This window comes from Mytilus californianus, unplaced genomic scaffold (genome assembly GCF_021869535.1).
Source record: "Mytilus californianus isolate M0D057914Y unplaced genomic scaffold, xbMytCali1.0.p SCAF_4, whole genome shotgun sequence".
In the NCBI taxonomy this organism is placed as follows: domain Eukaryota; kingdom Metazoa; phylum Mollusca; class Bivalvia; order Mytilida; family Mytilidae; genus Mytilus; species Mytilus californianus.
The window spans coordinates 55544326-55562948 of NW_026262690.1; the positions used below are offsets into that span (position 1 = coordinate 55544326).

General features: G+C 32.2%; 1 protein-coding gene and 1 long non-coding RNA gene across 2 annotated transcripts in view; one reads left to right on the forward strand and one right to left on the reverse strand.

The window, feature by feature from the left end:
* The window catches only part of LOC127698541 (uncharacterized), a 191307-nt gene that overhangs the window by 96006 nt on the left and 76678 nt on the right, over positions 1–18623 (forward strand). The gene's annotated exons all lie outside the window — the stretch shown is intronic.
* Positions 3489–18623, reverse strand: part of LOC127698488 (protein Wnt-11-like) — a 39433-nt gene continuing 24298 nt past the window's right edge. Inside the window, exons 2-5 of the mRNA XM_052201987.1 lie at positions 16291–16523; positions 12721–13001; positions 8820–9112; positions 3489–4695 (exon numbers count right to left, since the gene is read on the reverse strand). Of these exons, the coding sequence (XP_052057947.1) occupies positions 4521–4695; positions 8820–9112; positions 12721–13001; positions 16291–16523 (982 nt within the window). The 3' untranslated portion in view covers positions 3489–4520. The remainder of the gene's footprint in view (positions 4696–8819; positions 9113–12720; positions 13002–16290; positions 16524–18623) is intronic.

An 18623-nucleotide genomic window follows, 5' to 3' on the forward strand; every position in this document is an offset into this window, starting at 1 on the left:
TAATATGACAGAACACGTTTCAATTATATAACCGAACAAATCATCTTACTTATATAACATAACACATCCTCTCGGTTATACAAAAGAACAATAGCTCTCACATATATGACAAAGCAAAAGCTCTCACTTATATACTAACGTTTACGGTACCAATTTTTCTGCACACCAGATAAAAATATCTTTTCGGTGATGCTCGAGGCAAAAGTATTTAAAATTTTATCTAAAAAGGTTAAGAGTTCATAGACTAAAAAAGTACAAATGTATAGCCAAAGCAGTGCAAGGATTCAAAGCTTTACATAAGGGAAATATATTCCTTAATTTCCAAAATTTTGCAATAGCAAAATTTTATTTGCAGAATATCCGTATTTTCATCCCAGTACCAAAGTAAGGGTACCTGGGCTGATGATACCATCGGAGACTAACAGTCCACTAGCAGAGATGTCTACCAGTGGTAGTATTAACGGTACCAATGTTTCTGCACCAGATGTGCATGTCTCTTCACTGATGCTAGAGGCCAAAATTTTTGAAAGTATGAAAAATTATCAAAAAATAAAGAGCTTATAAATCAAAATTAAAAGCAATAATATCCGTATTTTCAATTGTCTGGTGATAACCTCGGGGACTACACATCAGATGTATATCAGCACAAAACCTCTCACGTATATGACAAAACAAATCCTCTCACTTATATAAAAGAACAAAAGCTCTCATTTATATGACAAAGATTTAAAAAAAATGCAAACGTTGTAAGGAGCCTTGTAAGCCGTCTTCTTTTCGTCCTTAAGGGAAGTTGATAGTGATTGCAGATCTTTGACGTCTCTATTATTCATTTACAACTGTCGAAACTAGAGGCGATTTGCATAATGACATATTTTTTTTAAGAATAGAACATTTGTTGACCTCTACATAGTTTTGCTTACTGTTTTCATTGATATATGAATATCATCTTAAAATCATATATTCATATAAAAGCACCAAACCTTTGACTTATATACTACATAGCCAAAACCCTTGACTTGTATGACAGCAACAAACACCCCGCTAATATGAGGTAATAGCAAATTGTGTTTGTTTTCAAACCAAATTAAAAAAAATCCATTTACTTTGTCGCAAAGTTGAGTTTTTTAAGCGACCTTCATTGTCAATTTCTAGAAGTAAGTCAAGTTATGAAGCAGACTTAATTGCAGTGTGATGTCCTTTATCTCAAGTTCAAGTTGATATGCCATCAACATAGAGATCAAACTTGTGTCATGGTACCATTTTGATCAGATTTTATTATTTTTGTGAAATTCTTAATAATATTTTTCCAACATAGAGGAATAGACCTTATCAGCACCTAAGTGACCTCCGCCTAATAAGGAGTCATGATATGAGTGAAGAGCCTCTTCTCTTAGACAAGTAGGCAATGCTATCTGTTTAATTTGCCTAAGTTCCTTTGGTAACTTCCTACATCTTCTCTGATATAAATGATACAAAATACCATTAGAAATAGAGTAATAAGGACTTTCAGATACAATTGCACGTCTGAGTTTCTCATCCTCAGGAAGTTCTCTATCTTGCAGATATTTAATGATATCAGAAAAATCAGGACATTGTTTTTGCTTTTCAAACAGAGAGATAGGATTAGCTAAGTTTTCAGGAAGTAGATCAGCTTGTAGGGCAGATATTACAGGACAATTTTCAGGAGATTCATCATCATAGTAAAAGGTAGTGTAAGTTTGCCAACCATTTGGTAAACATTCAGATTCAGGATCTGGCTCAGAATCTTGTCTAGCATTCGTTACAGATTGTATAGCCGGTGCCTCATCATATGGCCTACGGCTTAAACAGTCTGCAACAACATTGCTTTTGCCTGGTCTATGAATGATATCATAGTCTAAGTCTTGTAATTTTAGTGCCCAACGTTCTAGTCTCCTTGATAATTTGGCAGTTTTTAACCAAGTGAGTGCGCTGTGATCAGTAACTATTGTGAAGTGAGAGTTAGCCAAATAAGGACGGTAGGATTCAACGCCTCTAATTATGGCTAAACACTCTTTTTCAGAAGTATAGTACTTTTTTTCAGCATCACTCAGTGATTTACCACCATAAGCGACAACATACTCTCTATTTTGATCATCTTTTTGTCCCAAAACATAGCCTATTGCTAGATCAGATGCATCACATGTCAAAATAAAAGGCCTATTTGGATCTGGGTAAGATAGAATTGGTGAAGAGAGTAAAGCGTTTTTTATGGTTTCAAATGCTTGTTGACATTTAGGAGTCCAGTTAAATGGTGCATTTTTGCGCAGCAATGCTGTCAAAGGCGAGACAATATCTGAATGACCTTTAATAAAGCGACGATAGTAGTTAGCCATACCTAAAAAACTTCTGACCTGTTTAACTGTTTTTTGGACAGGGAATTCACTAACTGCACTCGTTTTTTCTGGGTCAACCTGAACTCCATTTTTGGAAATAATGTGGCCTAAAAATTTGACTTGCTTAACTGCGAAATTACATTTTGTTGGCTGTAAACGTAAATTTGCCTCTTTTATTCTATCAAAAACTTGAGTAAGGTGTTCAAGATGTTCTTCAAAAGTGTTGCTAAATATTAAGATGTCATCTATGTAGACTAACAAAAATTTCCAATTTAAATCTCTAAATATTTGCGTCATGAGACATTGAAAAGTGGTGGCTGCATTCATTAAGCCATAACTAAGACGATTCCACTCATAGACACCAGATTGTGTGACAAATGCACTTTTATGTTTTGTCTCTTCATCAAGTGGAATTTGCCAAAACGAACTTTTAAGATCTAAATTTGTAAAGTAAAGAGGTTTTGCTTCTCCTAATGTGTCAAAAACACTTTCAATATGGGGTAAAGGAAAATTCATAGGTACTGTGACCTTGTTGACCTTGCGATAATCTATCGCTAGGCGCCATGTACCTGTATTTTTCTTAGGAATCATTACTACTGGTGACAACCAATCAGAGTTAGACTCCTCTATAATATTATGTTTCAATAAATCTTGAATTTGATTTTCCATTTCCTTTTTAACTTGAGGTGACTGTCTATAAAAATGTCTTAATTACTTATGTAATCTTGCTATCAATGTTTACTCTATACCATATTTGAGCCGGACATTAACAATAGAAATAATCCGAAATACATCTTATTACATGTCGGCTTCACTTTAAAAATCATATCTGTCAACACATTCCGACCATTGTCCGATAACTTCTTACGTAATCTATATACAACAAATAAGGCTTACTAAAAGGAAATATGTTTGTGTGAAAACCAAACTAAAGCTATTAAAATGTCTGTCCAAAATTGCAATAAAATATTGACAAGTTTGTGATAAGAGGAGCACATATGGTTCTCGTAGTATTTCAATATCATCTGTTGTTGTGGATTTTGATTACAGCGTTTATATACTGTGTTCGTGATAGGGTGAGAATTTCAAATCTCACACTAGGAAAATACACCAAGTATTTTTACTCTAAAGACGCTTATTCAAACGAATTTAATATTATTTTTTCACAACAATTTTATTGACATGTTTAAATATTTACATATATTATAATGAAAAGATAGTCATGATATACAAATAACATCAAAAGTAAACATTGCCAAATCTTTTATAAATCTATATACAAAACAAAAACAAAACAAACAGCACGTGATGTAAAACAAATATACATTGTGATATGCTTTTTGCCACCTGGGAGCAGCGAGGTCCTCTAAAACAAATAACTTACCATAAACAGACATACCAACTTATTCCCAATTAGAATCTTAGTGATTAAGTAGAAAGATTATTAATTGCAAAATGAACCAAGTAATAATGACTTTTACCAACAAATCCAAGATAAACTTTGACAACACTTGCTATATTTGAACCCAATTTGGGTGAACGCAAGTGCTTTTCGGCTGTATATCTACATAGTATTAGAGGAGAAGCAACACATTGTAGACTTCAGTAGCAGGCGTTTCAGACTTAATAAAAGGCATGCAATGTATTTTATATTTGAATTATTTTAGTCGACTCTTTTTCTGGACAACGGGAGATAATTCAACTTATAAGATGGGAACACAGCTAGCTGTGCGTGCTCGAGGACAACGTTGTGGGGGAGGGGGGTAAAAAAAAGAAGAAGACATCGCCTATTACGAATGCTTCGGATAAAATATAACTTAAAGTAATGTCGCTTTTCTGGACATCTACATAACATAAATAGAAAATTATTCTTTATGGTATATATGAATTGCATATTTTTTTTTCTAAAATGAAACCTTCTTACTCAGAGAAAAAAAATCATAATAAAAACAAAAAAAAACATGATTCATTTAAATTAGTGCACACATCTGACATCAGTCCCATGCACTAAATAGTAACCCGGGACTTTCAAGTCACACATCATCATGTAAGTACTAGACAGTACAAAAGTTCAGTTGTCTTTCTTTTTGCTAAATATCAAATGAACAAATATTAGTTTCCATCGAGATTCATAGAAAACATATAAAAAACAACAATTGAGGTATTTTATCGACACACATTTAGGTGAAGTGTTTTGGTACATTCTTTACATTTGACATAACAACACCAATAGTATTTACATTCACATCTTTCCACAATTTCTCTTGTAAAACTTTTATAACCTCTGCCACAGCAAAGGATATCACAGCCTCCCCAACCTTGACTACCTTTATCGCAGTATCTAAAAAGAAAAAAAAATATTATAAAATCAGAAAACAAACCTTACACTTGTTTCTATATTTTTGTTGTTTATAATAAAGGAATTAAAAACTTTTCTGAACTGAATTTACTGTATGTTTCTTTTCCTTTTGTTTTTCCACTGGTTATGTTAATGCAAATGCATGTCCCCAACCGGAAACTCGTAATCAGCCGTTTTTATTTGTGTCTTTAATTTTTTGTCCTTTAAAAGGGAATTTGGTTTTCATGACAGACCTTTGATAGTATATTTTAGGTTTAATTAAAGAACAGAGTTCCAATGTCCTCCGCGTTTAACATATTTTATCTATCCAAGGTACAAGGGTAATAATTAAAAAACACTTTTTTTGTTCTTTCAAACTTTTTATTAATATCCTAGACAAAATGAAGGCTTCAAATCAAATGCAATGTGATTTCCATTATAATTAATATTTCCAAAGGGCATAACTCGTTAAAAATATTTGATCAGCACTTATTTTCGAAAGCTTCAAAGACATTGATGATATAAACCAATAATATAAATTTCATAAAAATCTGTAAAGAATTGTACACATTAAAGCGTTCATAAGGCAATTTTCCATACACTTAATATTTCCTACGGCATAACTCTTAAAAATTATTGATCGGCACTGATTTTCGAACTCGTGAAAGACATTACTAATATAAACCTATGATTTAAGTTTTATAAAATTCTGGCAAGAATTGAACACATGAGCGCTAAAAATACAATTTTCAATATAATTAACGTTTCCAAGGGACATAACTCTCTTAAAAATAATTGATCGGCACTGATTTTCGAACTCGTGAAAGACATTGCTGATATAAACCTATGATAGAAGTTTAATAAAAATCTGGCAAGAATTGAACACATGAGATCGCTAACAATGCAATTTTCCATATAATTAATGTTTCCAAGGGCATAACTCTTTTAAAAATAATGGATCGGCACTGATTTTTTAACTCATACAAGACATTCCTAATATAGACCTATGATATAAGTTTCATATTAATCTGGCAAGAATAGTACAAATGAGAGCGCTAACGATGCAATTTTCCTTATAATTAATGTTTCCAAGGGGCATAACTCTTTTAAAAATAATTGATCGGCACTGATTTTTGAATTTGTCCAAGACATTGCTGATATAAACCTATGATATAAGTTTAATAAAAATCTGGCAAGAATTGAACACATGAGAGCACTAACGATGCAATTTTCCATATAATTAATGTTTCCAAGGGCCATAACTCTTTTAAAAATAATGGATCGGCACTGATTTTTTAACTCATACAAGACATTGCTAATATAGACCTATGATATAAGTTTCATATTAACCTGGCAAGAATAGTACAAATGAGAGCACTAACGATGCAATTTTCCTTATAATTAATGTTTCCAAGGGGCATAACTCTTTTAAAAATAATTGATCGGCACTGATTTTCGATTTTGTCCAAGACATTGCTGATATAAACCAATGATATAAGTTTAATAAAAATCTGACAAGAATTGTACATGTGAGAGCGCTAACAAGACCGGACGAACGGACGCCCGGTATTTATATGTCCCCCGCAACGCGTTGCATGGGTGACAATTACTGATATTCGGTTTTTAAGGCGGTGTCGCCATTATCATATTTTAAAGGAACTTGTTTATTGGTACCACCTCCTGTAACTCTGGATGTATTTTGAAATTTTTGTGTCGTTAGGTTGCTTTCTCATTGACATATATCGCACATCTCTTATACTTCACGACAAAAAAAAAACTGTTCAGAGACAAAAAGTAATACTTCCGTAATTCATAATAATTATGATAAAATTGACAAAGGACAGAACCTGGTACTAAGATTTATAAAAAAAATGACCTCAAATTTTCGTTAAAAAAAATGTCCATCAATATAGTTGAAAAAAAAACTGTTACATCTCAACTTTTTCCATTATTTCACTTTTGTTTATGCATTCCTATGACATTTTGTTTAAAACAGACTGCTGCTAAAAGTATTTCTTGTTTGTTTGCAAAAAATATCAAACTATACCACCTCTTCAACTCGAAAAGGAATGTAGACGTTAGCGTCTATTTATATGCTTCAACTTTACAACAGATATGTGTTTATAACTGGAACTGACAACACTATGGCATAAATAAAACAAGAGGCTGTCAGGGAGACAGCAAACCGGATTTTTCTGCAGAGGTCGAACCCTGAACAGTTGAGAAAGTATGGACACAAAATTTAAGCTTAAAACAGCTCTGAATTTGGATTGTGATTGAATATTTGATACAGCATAGGTTTGTGACACAAAATACATGTGGTCAAAGAACTGAAAAATTTGAAATTGGACATTTACCTATTATGGTCCAATATCCAAAATCTAAGTAAATTTTTAGAATCAGCTAATCAAAGAACCCCAAAAATTCAATTTTTGATGAAATACTTTTTAATTAAAACAATTTCTGTTCAAAGGGAAATAACTGATTCCATGAACCAGTAATGCAAATCTAAAATTAGATATGATTTCACCACTAAATAATTGTTCTCTAAAATTAGATATGATGTTTTCAAATTATAATCAAATATAATTAATAGTTCCCAATATTTTTTCTTTCATTTGTCACAAACTAATATCTTATCTACAACTTATCTATCAATGTCAACAACTTTAATTACACAATGTAATGTAATGAAATATATCCTTTGATAAAAATAGATTTTTATCTAGTGAAAATGATATTTGAAAATGCGGACACCCAATCAGGATCAAGTAAAAGTTTAAAATTAACACACACAACAAAAATAAAATACCAAATAACAACTGTGACATCTACTTTCAAAACACACATGACTTAAAAAAAATACTTATAAGAAATTTTTGACAACCTCTGACTAATCAATTGTACAATTACAATCATTGATAGACTATCTATACATCTCAGCTATACATAAACTTATTAAGTTCTGTTCAAAGGGAAATAACTCAATCACATAATAAGTAAATTTCTGGTTTCTAAAAGGGTCCAAAATTCAAGAACGAGAAAAGCTAAAGTCGTGAAAATTATACTTGACCTTCATTTAGTCACAGGAAACAACATATCAAAATTTCATGTAAATGAAAGGACACTGTTTGACAGCCGCCCGCCCGCCCGCCCGCCCGCCGTACATCCCCAAATCAATAAACGATTTTTCCTTCGAAAATCCGGTTAAAAAAGAATAGTCTACAAATCATATATGTATTTCAGTGGTTGTCATTGGTTCATGTCTGTCATAATTGTTTTTCGTAAGTTGTATTGTTATAAATTAGGCCGTTAGTTTTCTCGTTTGAATTATTTCACATCTTATAGTTGACTATATGGTATACTGTTTTTACTCGTTGTTGAAGGGCGTATGGTGACCGATGATTGCTTCGTTTGAACTCTTGTGGATATTTGTCTAATCGGCAATTAAACCTGATCTCGTTATTTTTTTTTGGCTGGTGCCACGGAAGGTCAAACTATTTCATATGTTGCATTCATTTGTCTATTCATGTTACACGTCATAAGTTATAGTTTTTGTTAACTGAAATACGAGCGAAGTAAAATTGAGAATGGAAATGGGGAATATGTCAAAGAGAAAACAACCCGACTAAAAAACAGACAACAGCCGAAGGCCACCAATGGGTCTTCAACGCAGCGAGAAAATCCCGCACCCGGAGGTGGTCCTCAGCTGGCCCCTTAATAAAATAGTGTACTAGTTCAGTGAAAATGGAAGTAGACGTCATCTTATAACAGTAGGTAAATCAACATTTAAATTTTCGAAGTAATGACTTCCAATTTTCCCCTAAAGGACTTGTTTTAAAGCTTCCTTGTAACCAGCAACCCCCATCCGAGAAATTCAAATTAGAAAAATCATGCTCTAAAATATAAAATCAATTCAGAGATAAATAATATATTAGATATGTAAGTGGTGTTGTGATATTGCTGCATATCTTTAATGAAAATTTTACAATTAAGAATATGAAGTTACCTTATTTGTCGTAATGTTTCCTTGCCTCTTCATAATTTTAAGATTCAGGACAAGGTATGAAGAATGCCTATCTTAGACTTATCATAACTCTTTTAATAATTGTTCAAAAGACACTTACCTCCCCTCTGTACCCTCTGACCCCGTTTTGGGGTCTCGACTGCAGTAATCTGGAGATTTTGTATAATAAATTAACGTGTTTGTTGTAACACTTTGTCTATGTGGAAATAATGGTACAAAAACTTTCTTTGATTTCTTTCTTTTTCTTTTTGCTTCAACAGCAGCAATATATTTGTCTTTTAACATCAGTCCTACAGCTGAAAAGTTTGGCATTGATCTGAAGCATGTCTTTATTGCACAAGATCCTGAAACTCCATGACATTTGCACGCTATTTTCAAACTATCGGAAACTATCTGAAATTTAAAGTTACCATTTAAGTAAGCCAAGCGTGGGCAATAATAATCACATTGATCCTAGAGCATGGGTTTGTAATCATTTCTAAACTTAGCATTATTTCTTTTGACTGAGGAGTACACAAACGGCATTTGTTTTTTTTTCTAGATTATTTACTGACACAAAAAAAAACTATTTATATAAATTAATTTTCACCGGGGGTAGCTCAAAACTTGCTAGAATCTAAAATCATGATTTTGAACTATATCCAGACGTTTATAACTCGTGAAGCTATTCACTTTCTTTGCCTTGTTTTGTGAGAAATAGTTCTATAACAAAATCTGCATATACTTTTTATCAAAATTACTATCAAAACCCGTCAGCATTTCTTTTATTGTTGCATCACCAAACCGGATTTGTTATTTTTGTTTTAATTTCTGTGTCATTTGGTCTCTTGTGGAGGGTTGTCTCCTTGGCAATCCTACCACATCTTCTTATTTTTATATGAACAACATGATGGGTGTCATGTAGTGGAACATGAACTGCTTACTATTTTTATGCGAGTTCGTTTTGCTCAACCATAAGCTTTCTGGGTAATATTTTGACGGCTATTGTTATTGCTTTTGTTTTGTTTTTTCTTTGACTCATGGCCTCTGACTGCACCCTTCGTATCCCCCCTTTTATATTTATTAATGGTCCTCCATCCCACGTTTTCTAGAATGATAAAAAAATATTCTTCCGTATAAAGACCGTATCGAAAATCTACATACGCTCTTATAACATGTAAATTGCATTATTTCATCAAGTATTGCAGAGATCTTCAGCGTAAAAAATGGGAACACACACACATGGCTATTAACCAATTTGTTTTATTTTTTTGCTATCAAATTTCATTTTTTCACTGTGAAGTCGGGCCATATTTCATAACCAGTAAAATTTAAAGAAAAAATAAATACTTAGCAATATTTTAATTAACGTTTCAATTTGACGCTAAAATCTGCAAATTTTATAATAAACACATGTTTTATATTAGTAAGAAAAGAGCAACTCTTATCCTTTTCTTACCATATTATTCTCCATAACATGTCATACGTGTTTGATATAAATGGTTTACCTAGTTTTCTTTTGTTACTTTCACACTTTTATAATTCAGCTGAAGCATACAATCTGTTTAAGAAATGTTCTACGTCTCATTACAGCAAATTTTAGTACATAACGACTATTTTTACAGATAAAATTTTGAAATTTACAAGAAGAAAAGATAGGCTTCTATATGTCGTAATTTGAGATTGAGTTATTTCCCTTGGTCGCCATTTTGGAGGGGGTAACTGATTGATTTACCTATTTGACTAACCAAATTGAAACATGTTGTATAAACAAGTCTTATGATAGATCATTACTAGATCGTAGTGATGAATCAAGCAAGGCTAAAAGAAATTAAAATTGTTCAGATAACAACATTTTCTAAATATAACAAGTTGAATTAGGCTGATTTATGAAGGATTTTATGCACGTACACCTCCAACATGGCGACAAAAAGGAAAAACACTTGCTAAATTGTGTCAATCCAAACCTATCTATAGTTACGTACCAAATTTCGACATAAAAACGTATTTACTATCTTATCCTAATTTGAAAGGTGTTACATCAACAGTCTTCATGTTTTAATTCATAAGACTATATATAAGAAGAAAATAAACAGAAAAACTGTGAGCAGAAATCACACAGTTATACCCCGCTCCCCAATTCGTTTTCAAGTTCGTGTTCTGCTATGGGATATCCAAGGTCATTTAGATTAGAAATGAAATTGGAGATACATTATGACATCTGTAAAAAAAGAAATTGAAATACAGTCATGACTTTTTTATTGTATGTCCTATGTCAGGGGCGGGTCCAGGTAAGGGCGTAATGGGCGTACGCTCCCCCCCCCCCTTTAAAAAAATAAAAAAAAAAAAAAAAAAAAAAAACTATCGTTATCTGCTTATATTGTATTGAATATGGCAATTTATCATATTCATTAATTAAACACATACTCTGATTTCTTTTTATACTGATTCTCCCATTCGATAGGTGACTTGGACACCTTTTTTAAACAACCAAAGCGGTAAGTAAATCTATACATGAAATGGTTGTTTTGTGTGACACTTCCCAATGGCCATTCTACATCTACCCGGGGGATACTCGCTATATATATGATACAAGGTATGTTCCGACAAACGGGGTTGCATTTTCAGCTAAATTGAAATGGGATTAGGTTTTTTTCGCCTTGCATTGGAAGGGGTCAGATTTGACTATCTAGAACGGGGTATTATAAATACAATGTTACACTATTGTTTCAGATAAGGGTGAATGTTTGGTACTATTAAAACGTTTAAACCCGCTGCAACTGTTTGCATCTGTCCTAAGTCAGGAATCTGATGTTCAGTAGTTGTCGTTTGTTGATGTGGTTCATAAGTGTTTCTCGTTTCTTATATAGATTAGTCCGTTGGTTTTCCCATTTGAATGGTTTTACACTAGTAATTTTTGGGGCCCTTTATAGCTTGCTGTTCGGTGTGAGCCAAGGCTCCGTGTTGAAGACCGTACTTTGACCTATAATGGTTTACTTTTATAAATTGTGACTTGGATGGAGAGTTGTCTCATTGGCACTCATACCACATCTTTTTATATATCTACTAAATTGAAAACAACGTTCAAACCTATGATTGCGTTGGATAAAAACCGCAATTTTTATACGTGTGCATGCAAAACAAATTTCTTGGTAAAGGGGTCTAAATACAGCACAAACAACATTTTCCAAAAGACCAAAACAGTGAAAAGGTATATTTTAACAAAACGGGTATATCAAAAGTTCAGAAAAAGCTATCGTTAAAGATTTATTTATCATTTTTCATGTCCATTTCATATAACCTTTTAACTGAATTTACAACTTCTTCCAAAGATTTGATATCCACATGTTAATCAATACATAATTTGAATGATCTGAAGGCAGACTATTTTCACCAATTTGTCTATCATGGAGTCTGTTATAATACTTCATAATTTTGTTGCTAAATTGTTGAAATCCAGGAGCTTCTGACCTTCCCCATGGACCCTATTCCAGGGAAACCGGAATTACGCCTCCCGTTCATAAAATCCTGGCCTAGGACTATTGAAATGTAAAGTAACGCCCTATACCCTAGAATTTGGAATTTCTCGTTATTGGTCTACTGCTGTTAAGATCCATCCAATCATTTTAATATACCAGAGACAATTAATGGAGAGAATTCGGCATAAAAAATATCTAACCCTGACACTTTAACTATAAAATATACATACTCCAAGTCAGGAACCGTTACATTAGTGCATTTCACATTTATTTTATGCTTTTTAGCCAAAAAAAGGTCCAAAAAAATTTTCGCCTCGCTCCGCTCGGCAAAAGATTGTATTCTACGCCCCCTCTTTCAAATCTCCTGGAAACGCCCCTGTATGTTGTATGATAGCAATAAGGGTACACGTTTATATGAAAAGATTTGTTTAATATATAATTTATCAATGCTCAGAGATCCGAACTTAAATTGATATGAACATGTGGTAACGCCGAAATTCTAGGAACATATAGAGGTTGATGACGTCTACACGTGTAGAATACCTGTGCTCCAGCTCCGTTGTTATGTCGGTTCATGTCCGCTTTCTTTGAAGTTTTTGGTTTCCCTTTCCGTGTAAGTGAAGCCTCTGTGAAACTTTGTGTTAAATATACCCCATATCTCACATTATCACTACAGCCTCCCCATTTATGTTGATCATCAGGCGGTTTGTCAGGAAGTGATCCACAACTGCATTTTGTGGTAACACCCAAACTACAAGCACGTGCAATGGAATGTACTAATGCAGAAGATGCTATTGCATAAACATAGGACTGTTCTCGTGTACCTAAAATAGAAATAAGGGTTTGCATTCTATAAATTATCTACATTAAAAGAAAACAGTGTCGTAGTATTCATACCTTTAACGATTTTCCTGATTCATAAAGGTAACAATAAAATTCACAGCTTGATATTGTTATCTGACATGGTTTTTCAATAAATGATGGAGTTAAACAAGGAATTCTATTGTCAACATGAATAGCTACATATATCGGAATGACTAAACTCGACAGAATTTTATGATTGATATTGTTCGAATTCAGGGAGGTCTGAAATACGATTTTTATATCTTTGCGTTAATTTTTACGTTTGGAGATAGTGATATCATTTCGCATGGTAATAAAATAAATTTTTCACTCCTGGCGACCTCAATTTGGCGACATAAGATTTTACGATGTTCGTCTATTCACAAACACAGCCTTGATTACATGTAATGATATTAAACACTTCGTTGAATTTATTTCTTTATTTTGGTGAAATTGGGAGACAAGACACGTTTAAATGGGATCTTAACCTTATATCACCGTTACGAACTGTCAACACATTTTGAATTGTATGTACTTTTTAAATTGTAATTTTAAACATTTGCTTTCAACAAGAACACCCTAAACAAGGTAACATCCATCACATTATTTTTGACGTTAATGATTTGTATATAAATAAATACACTTGCATTTGCTCAAAATTAAGTATTCTATGGTTATATGTGAAATGACCAGCTCGCTTATGCTGACTTACATATTTAAGACGTAATCTAGCCTCTCCAAAAATGTAAAGAATCCATTTAACTAGATTAACTTAAAGGACTTAATTAACTTATGTTGGAGTTGTATTTATATATTTCAATGTGCGGTATTGTACAAAGAAAAAAATTAGAATCGAATAATACCCATTTCATCAAGTTTTTTCTGGTGATTTTTAATAGCATTCTTAAAAGACGTAATATGCTTTCCGTACTATGTCCACCCTTATCGTCAATGTATAACAGTCCATAATGAAAGATATGCCAGTATGTATCGAAGATATATGTAAATCAAAGATGACATATTTTTCAACATAGAGGAATAGGGAGACAAATTCCCACACTATACGAATGAAAATATATGGATACAAGTCAAGAAAACATATTGATGTCGTGTTTTTTGTAGAGAACATATTTAGATACAGATGCAAAATGTAGCAGTGTAGAACTATTAAAATGTCATTCATTAGAAGTAAAACTTTTAAATAATTTTATCGCTCGCATTAGATTTCAAGTCTGTCAAACTTAGATCAGATTGACAGGAAAAAAATACTGAACCTGTATCGTTATCAATATTTAAGGTTGTAAATTAAAAAAAAATAAAATGTTTTTATGATTACGAGTAATGTATACCATAGTTCAAATATATTCGTGTTGATTTGAACGGTTTCTAACAGATTAAATACATTTTTTGTGACTTTTGAGAACAGAAATTAATGCCATGAGAAAGGAGTGTTGACACCATGCTTAGATACGTTGCTGACAACCAATGCATGGGCATTCAACCATGCATTCAAATTAAGGCTTTGACATCACCCAGCTTCTGTTTATAAAGATTTAACAATTTGGCAATGCAATATATCATTTTTCTTATAAGGCCAGTGACTTTAGAATGAATACCACGCAAAATCATAAAAATGTAAATATTAATATTTCATTTAACCGTATCTGAGCATTCGATATCATAATAAATTGGAAAATCTAAAATTAAGAAGACTACCGTAAATCGGAATTTTTTGCGTATGAAGTTTTCGCTTTATTCGCATTAGCCGAAATATCCATAATTTAGAAAACTCACGAAAATATATATCGAAGTTTTAACCTTTTTTTTTTCTTAAGGAAATTGAAAACAGAAGACGATGGGGAAATATAGTGTGCTGAAGTTTAAATGAGTGATTCGATGTAAACCATGATTGTTGAATTCCAATATCTCTACTTCTGACTAAAACATGGGGACGTGTTTTAGAAGAAAGAACGTAATTGTATAAGCATAGCTTACATACACATAAAGATCAAGACAAGCCCATTGGTTAGAGTTTAAATAAATATTGAACTTAAAGCATGTGTGTGTTCATTGTATTTGTAACACTGACGTCATGAGACCGTTCCAAATGGCTTAAATTGCTACAAATGACCTTACAGCATGTTGTAACAACGCACGAAAGAAGAAATGGGTTGTTGCTACATTGAAATGGAAAGTTCACAATTGGAAAACTGAAATCATCTCTTTTGTCATAAAGTTTTGTTATCAACCGACCCTCATTGGCAATTTTTGTATGTAAGTTACGATATGAGGCAGACTTAATTGTATCTGTTGTATCCTTGATTTCTAGTTCGATGGGAAAGATGCGCTCAACATAATCAACACACTTTGAATTATTTAGTAAATAGACATCATCTATATAGCAGAACGCGAAGTTAAAGGATAAAGCTAGCTTGATTTCATTCTTCATTTGATGAAAAAAACACGTCCTCCAAATGTAACAAATATGTCGTTAACCAAGAAAAGAATCTTGATAATGTCACTTTCAGAGTATATTTTGTTTGAAGCAGAGTGGATTTATACAAAGTATTATAATAGCCCCCAAAGAAGCATCTAGCAAATGTTACACTAAAATTCTAATCGGTTTTTAGTTTTGTAAAAATGCTTATGTTAATAGCTGTATCAATTATTTATAGACTATTAAGATTTATTGGGCGTCTTGCATAAGCTGCGAACCTCTTAAGGTCAATATCTAAGATCGTTAATTGTTTGTCTATTACCATTATAAAAACATTTTTTCTTCAAATAGTCTTTAGGTAAATTGTAATTTCTGTACATGTAAAGGTCGTAGAAAAAAGCCTATTCAAGTGATAAAACGTGTCATCACGTGAGTGCTTGGAATGTAAAAATAAGAAGATGTGGTATAATTGCCAATGAGACAACTCTCCACAGACACCAAATGACATAGAAGTTAACAACTATAGGTCACCTTACAGCCTTCAACAATGAGCAAAACCCATACCGCATAGTCAGCTAAAGTTGAAAGTTCAGAAGTTGCTTAACATCCTAATATTAAAAGAACATTGACCTTAGATGGAGATTCATAGGAAATGAAAACATTTGAGTTGTTTTTGAACGAAGTGATCTTTTGAACTACTTACATATGAAAAGATATACATGGTTCGATGTATTTATATTTATCTTTATATTTTTCCTATTTCTATTTTTATCCCTTCATGTTGTAGTCTCTTCCTAAAACAACTAATTCGGGCGCAATTACGACGAACTTACCTCGAGATAAATCACGTGATAATTTTGGTACTTTGAGCAGAGAGGAACAATTCCATCGTCTATCGGCAAATTGTTCTTGGCATGTTTTACTAGCTATATATGCTGCATGTGAAAATGTTCTCATTAAATCTAAATTAGTTCTACATAATTTCACTTGTTTCTTAACTAGTCCTAATGATTTTGAACAGTTCTGATATGTATTCCAATCGGAAAATCTTTTTTCATGCATTGCTCTGAAATTAGAAAGAAAACCAACAATGTCATACATAATCAAATTACATTAATATACATAGAAAACAAGTTTTACGATAATTAAACAGCCGGATAAATTCGTTTCTGCCTATTTTTTTTCTGATAATATATAGTATACTAGTATTGAATTCTTAAACAAGAGAATATCTAAACTAAGTGGTGACACCAACACTTTCGTATTGTAAGCCTGGTATCTGTGATGAATTTATATTCAGTACTTGCGACCATCAGTAAATTCTAAACAACTTTTTCCAACTGCATTGAACAACCTTCCGACCTGTCATGCTTCTTTATTATTTTACAGTTTCTGTCTTTCTATTAAAAGAAATCCTCTTTTATGTGCAACAAATCATATATGTCATCAATTTATGGAGTCAGCTATAACAGCATCTTTTTCATATCTTCAATTACTGATCTTTTGCTGTTTATCTATTGCAGTTTCAAGTTAATTAAAAATATGTTACAATTGATCAAAAAAAAATTTCAATGACAATAACTTATAATTTTGGCACAAATAGAGAGTGTAGACAGTTCTTGAAACTTGAACATTTTTGTCTTAGATTTTCTGGATCTATTATGGTTTTGAAAATGTGGACAATTACCTGCATTTTAGTATCGTTTTGTTATATTTCTAGCCAGAGCAGGTTGATTGATAAACGGGAATAAAATTGGCAAACTTAAAGCTAGATAACCAAAGGTCAAATTGTCAGATTTAGATTAAAAAAACATGTTTTGTAGTTTCGAGAGTAAAGTTAAACGGGACGGCCGATGACGGTCGTCAAGTGATAGAACGGGTCATATTGGCCTACGGCCAGATTAGCTTATAAACAATACCTTTGTGGAAATTACAGAAAACGTGTCTGCTGTCTTAACTTATCAAATGTATCAAAATAATATTTAACTTGTAACTTTAACATTTACGAGGGGGATGATTCATTTAAAATTTTAAGGTGCTTGAAATAGTATATACGCATATATAATGTGATATCTTTCATGAATAAGTATTGTAACGGTTACACAATAGAAGTAACATAAAACAGTTTAACATTTTGAGTGACAATTTCGATCAACAATTTGCTATCAGATCTCGGTAATGACGAAACCACGCGAGATAACAATCGTTATGTCTAACCTTGCTGTCAAACATATCTGCACATTTACGAGATGTGCACGAGACTTCACAGAAGTGACAAGATTTTGGCATCGAAACAATAAATGTAATGAGATTGTCGTTGAAAAATAGTATCTAAAAGTTTATTCATCTCATAACGTTATTTTATATATTTTATGTGACATTTATTGCTGTTCATTGTATCGTTTGCCAAAATTACTGGAATTCAAATGTTGAGAAATCTTACATTTTTTTATCAGGCAACTTTATCTTTTTAGCTCACCTAACATTTTCTCATTATTTCGCACAGTCGTCCATCGATCTAAAAGTAACAAGCCAATTGCGACCAAACATGACACGAATCATCCATATGCAAATGCACTTTTAATTTTTTTTATTTTTTGGTTCATGCCGACTAATGTGATCTGTATTTTGCCAAGTTTAAATAAACAACATTTTATAAAAAATGTTAAAATAGTTCTGCGTAATATAAGTAGACGTCTTAAAGCACTAAGATTTATATTTCATTTGACATACTTTATTATAAAACAAGAAAATATTTCGCCATGATCTTCACTTTTCTTAACTAACTCTCAGTGCATCTGTAGTTTATTCTGATAATATTTAGAATCAATACCAACAAAATAATAATGATAAAATTATCAGAAGTGCGTGCTCTTTAATATGTCTCTTCCAAAACATATATATATATATACTTTGAATTGAATGCCATACTTTTTTTTGTGCCAGTGGATGTACATCAAAAATTTAAAACTGATTCATCAAAATTTTGGGAAAATACATTATATTATATTTATGCAATACTTAATGCCAATCTGGTTTGCATACGTGTTTAATAAACACTTTCAGTAATTGCATTATTTAACTTTACGTACATAACCCTTATTGTTATCAACGCATTTCATGCTATTACACTTCTCTTTTGTACTTTATTTGAATGTGTTTTAAT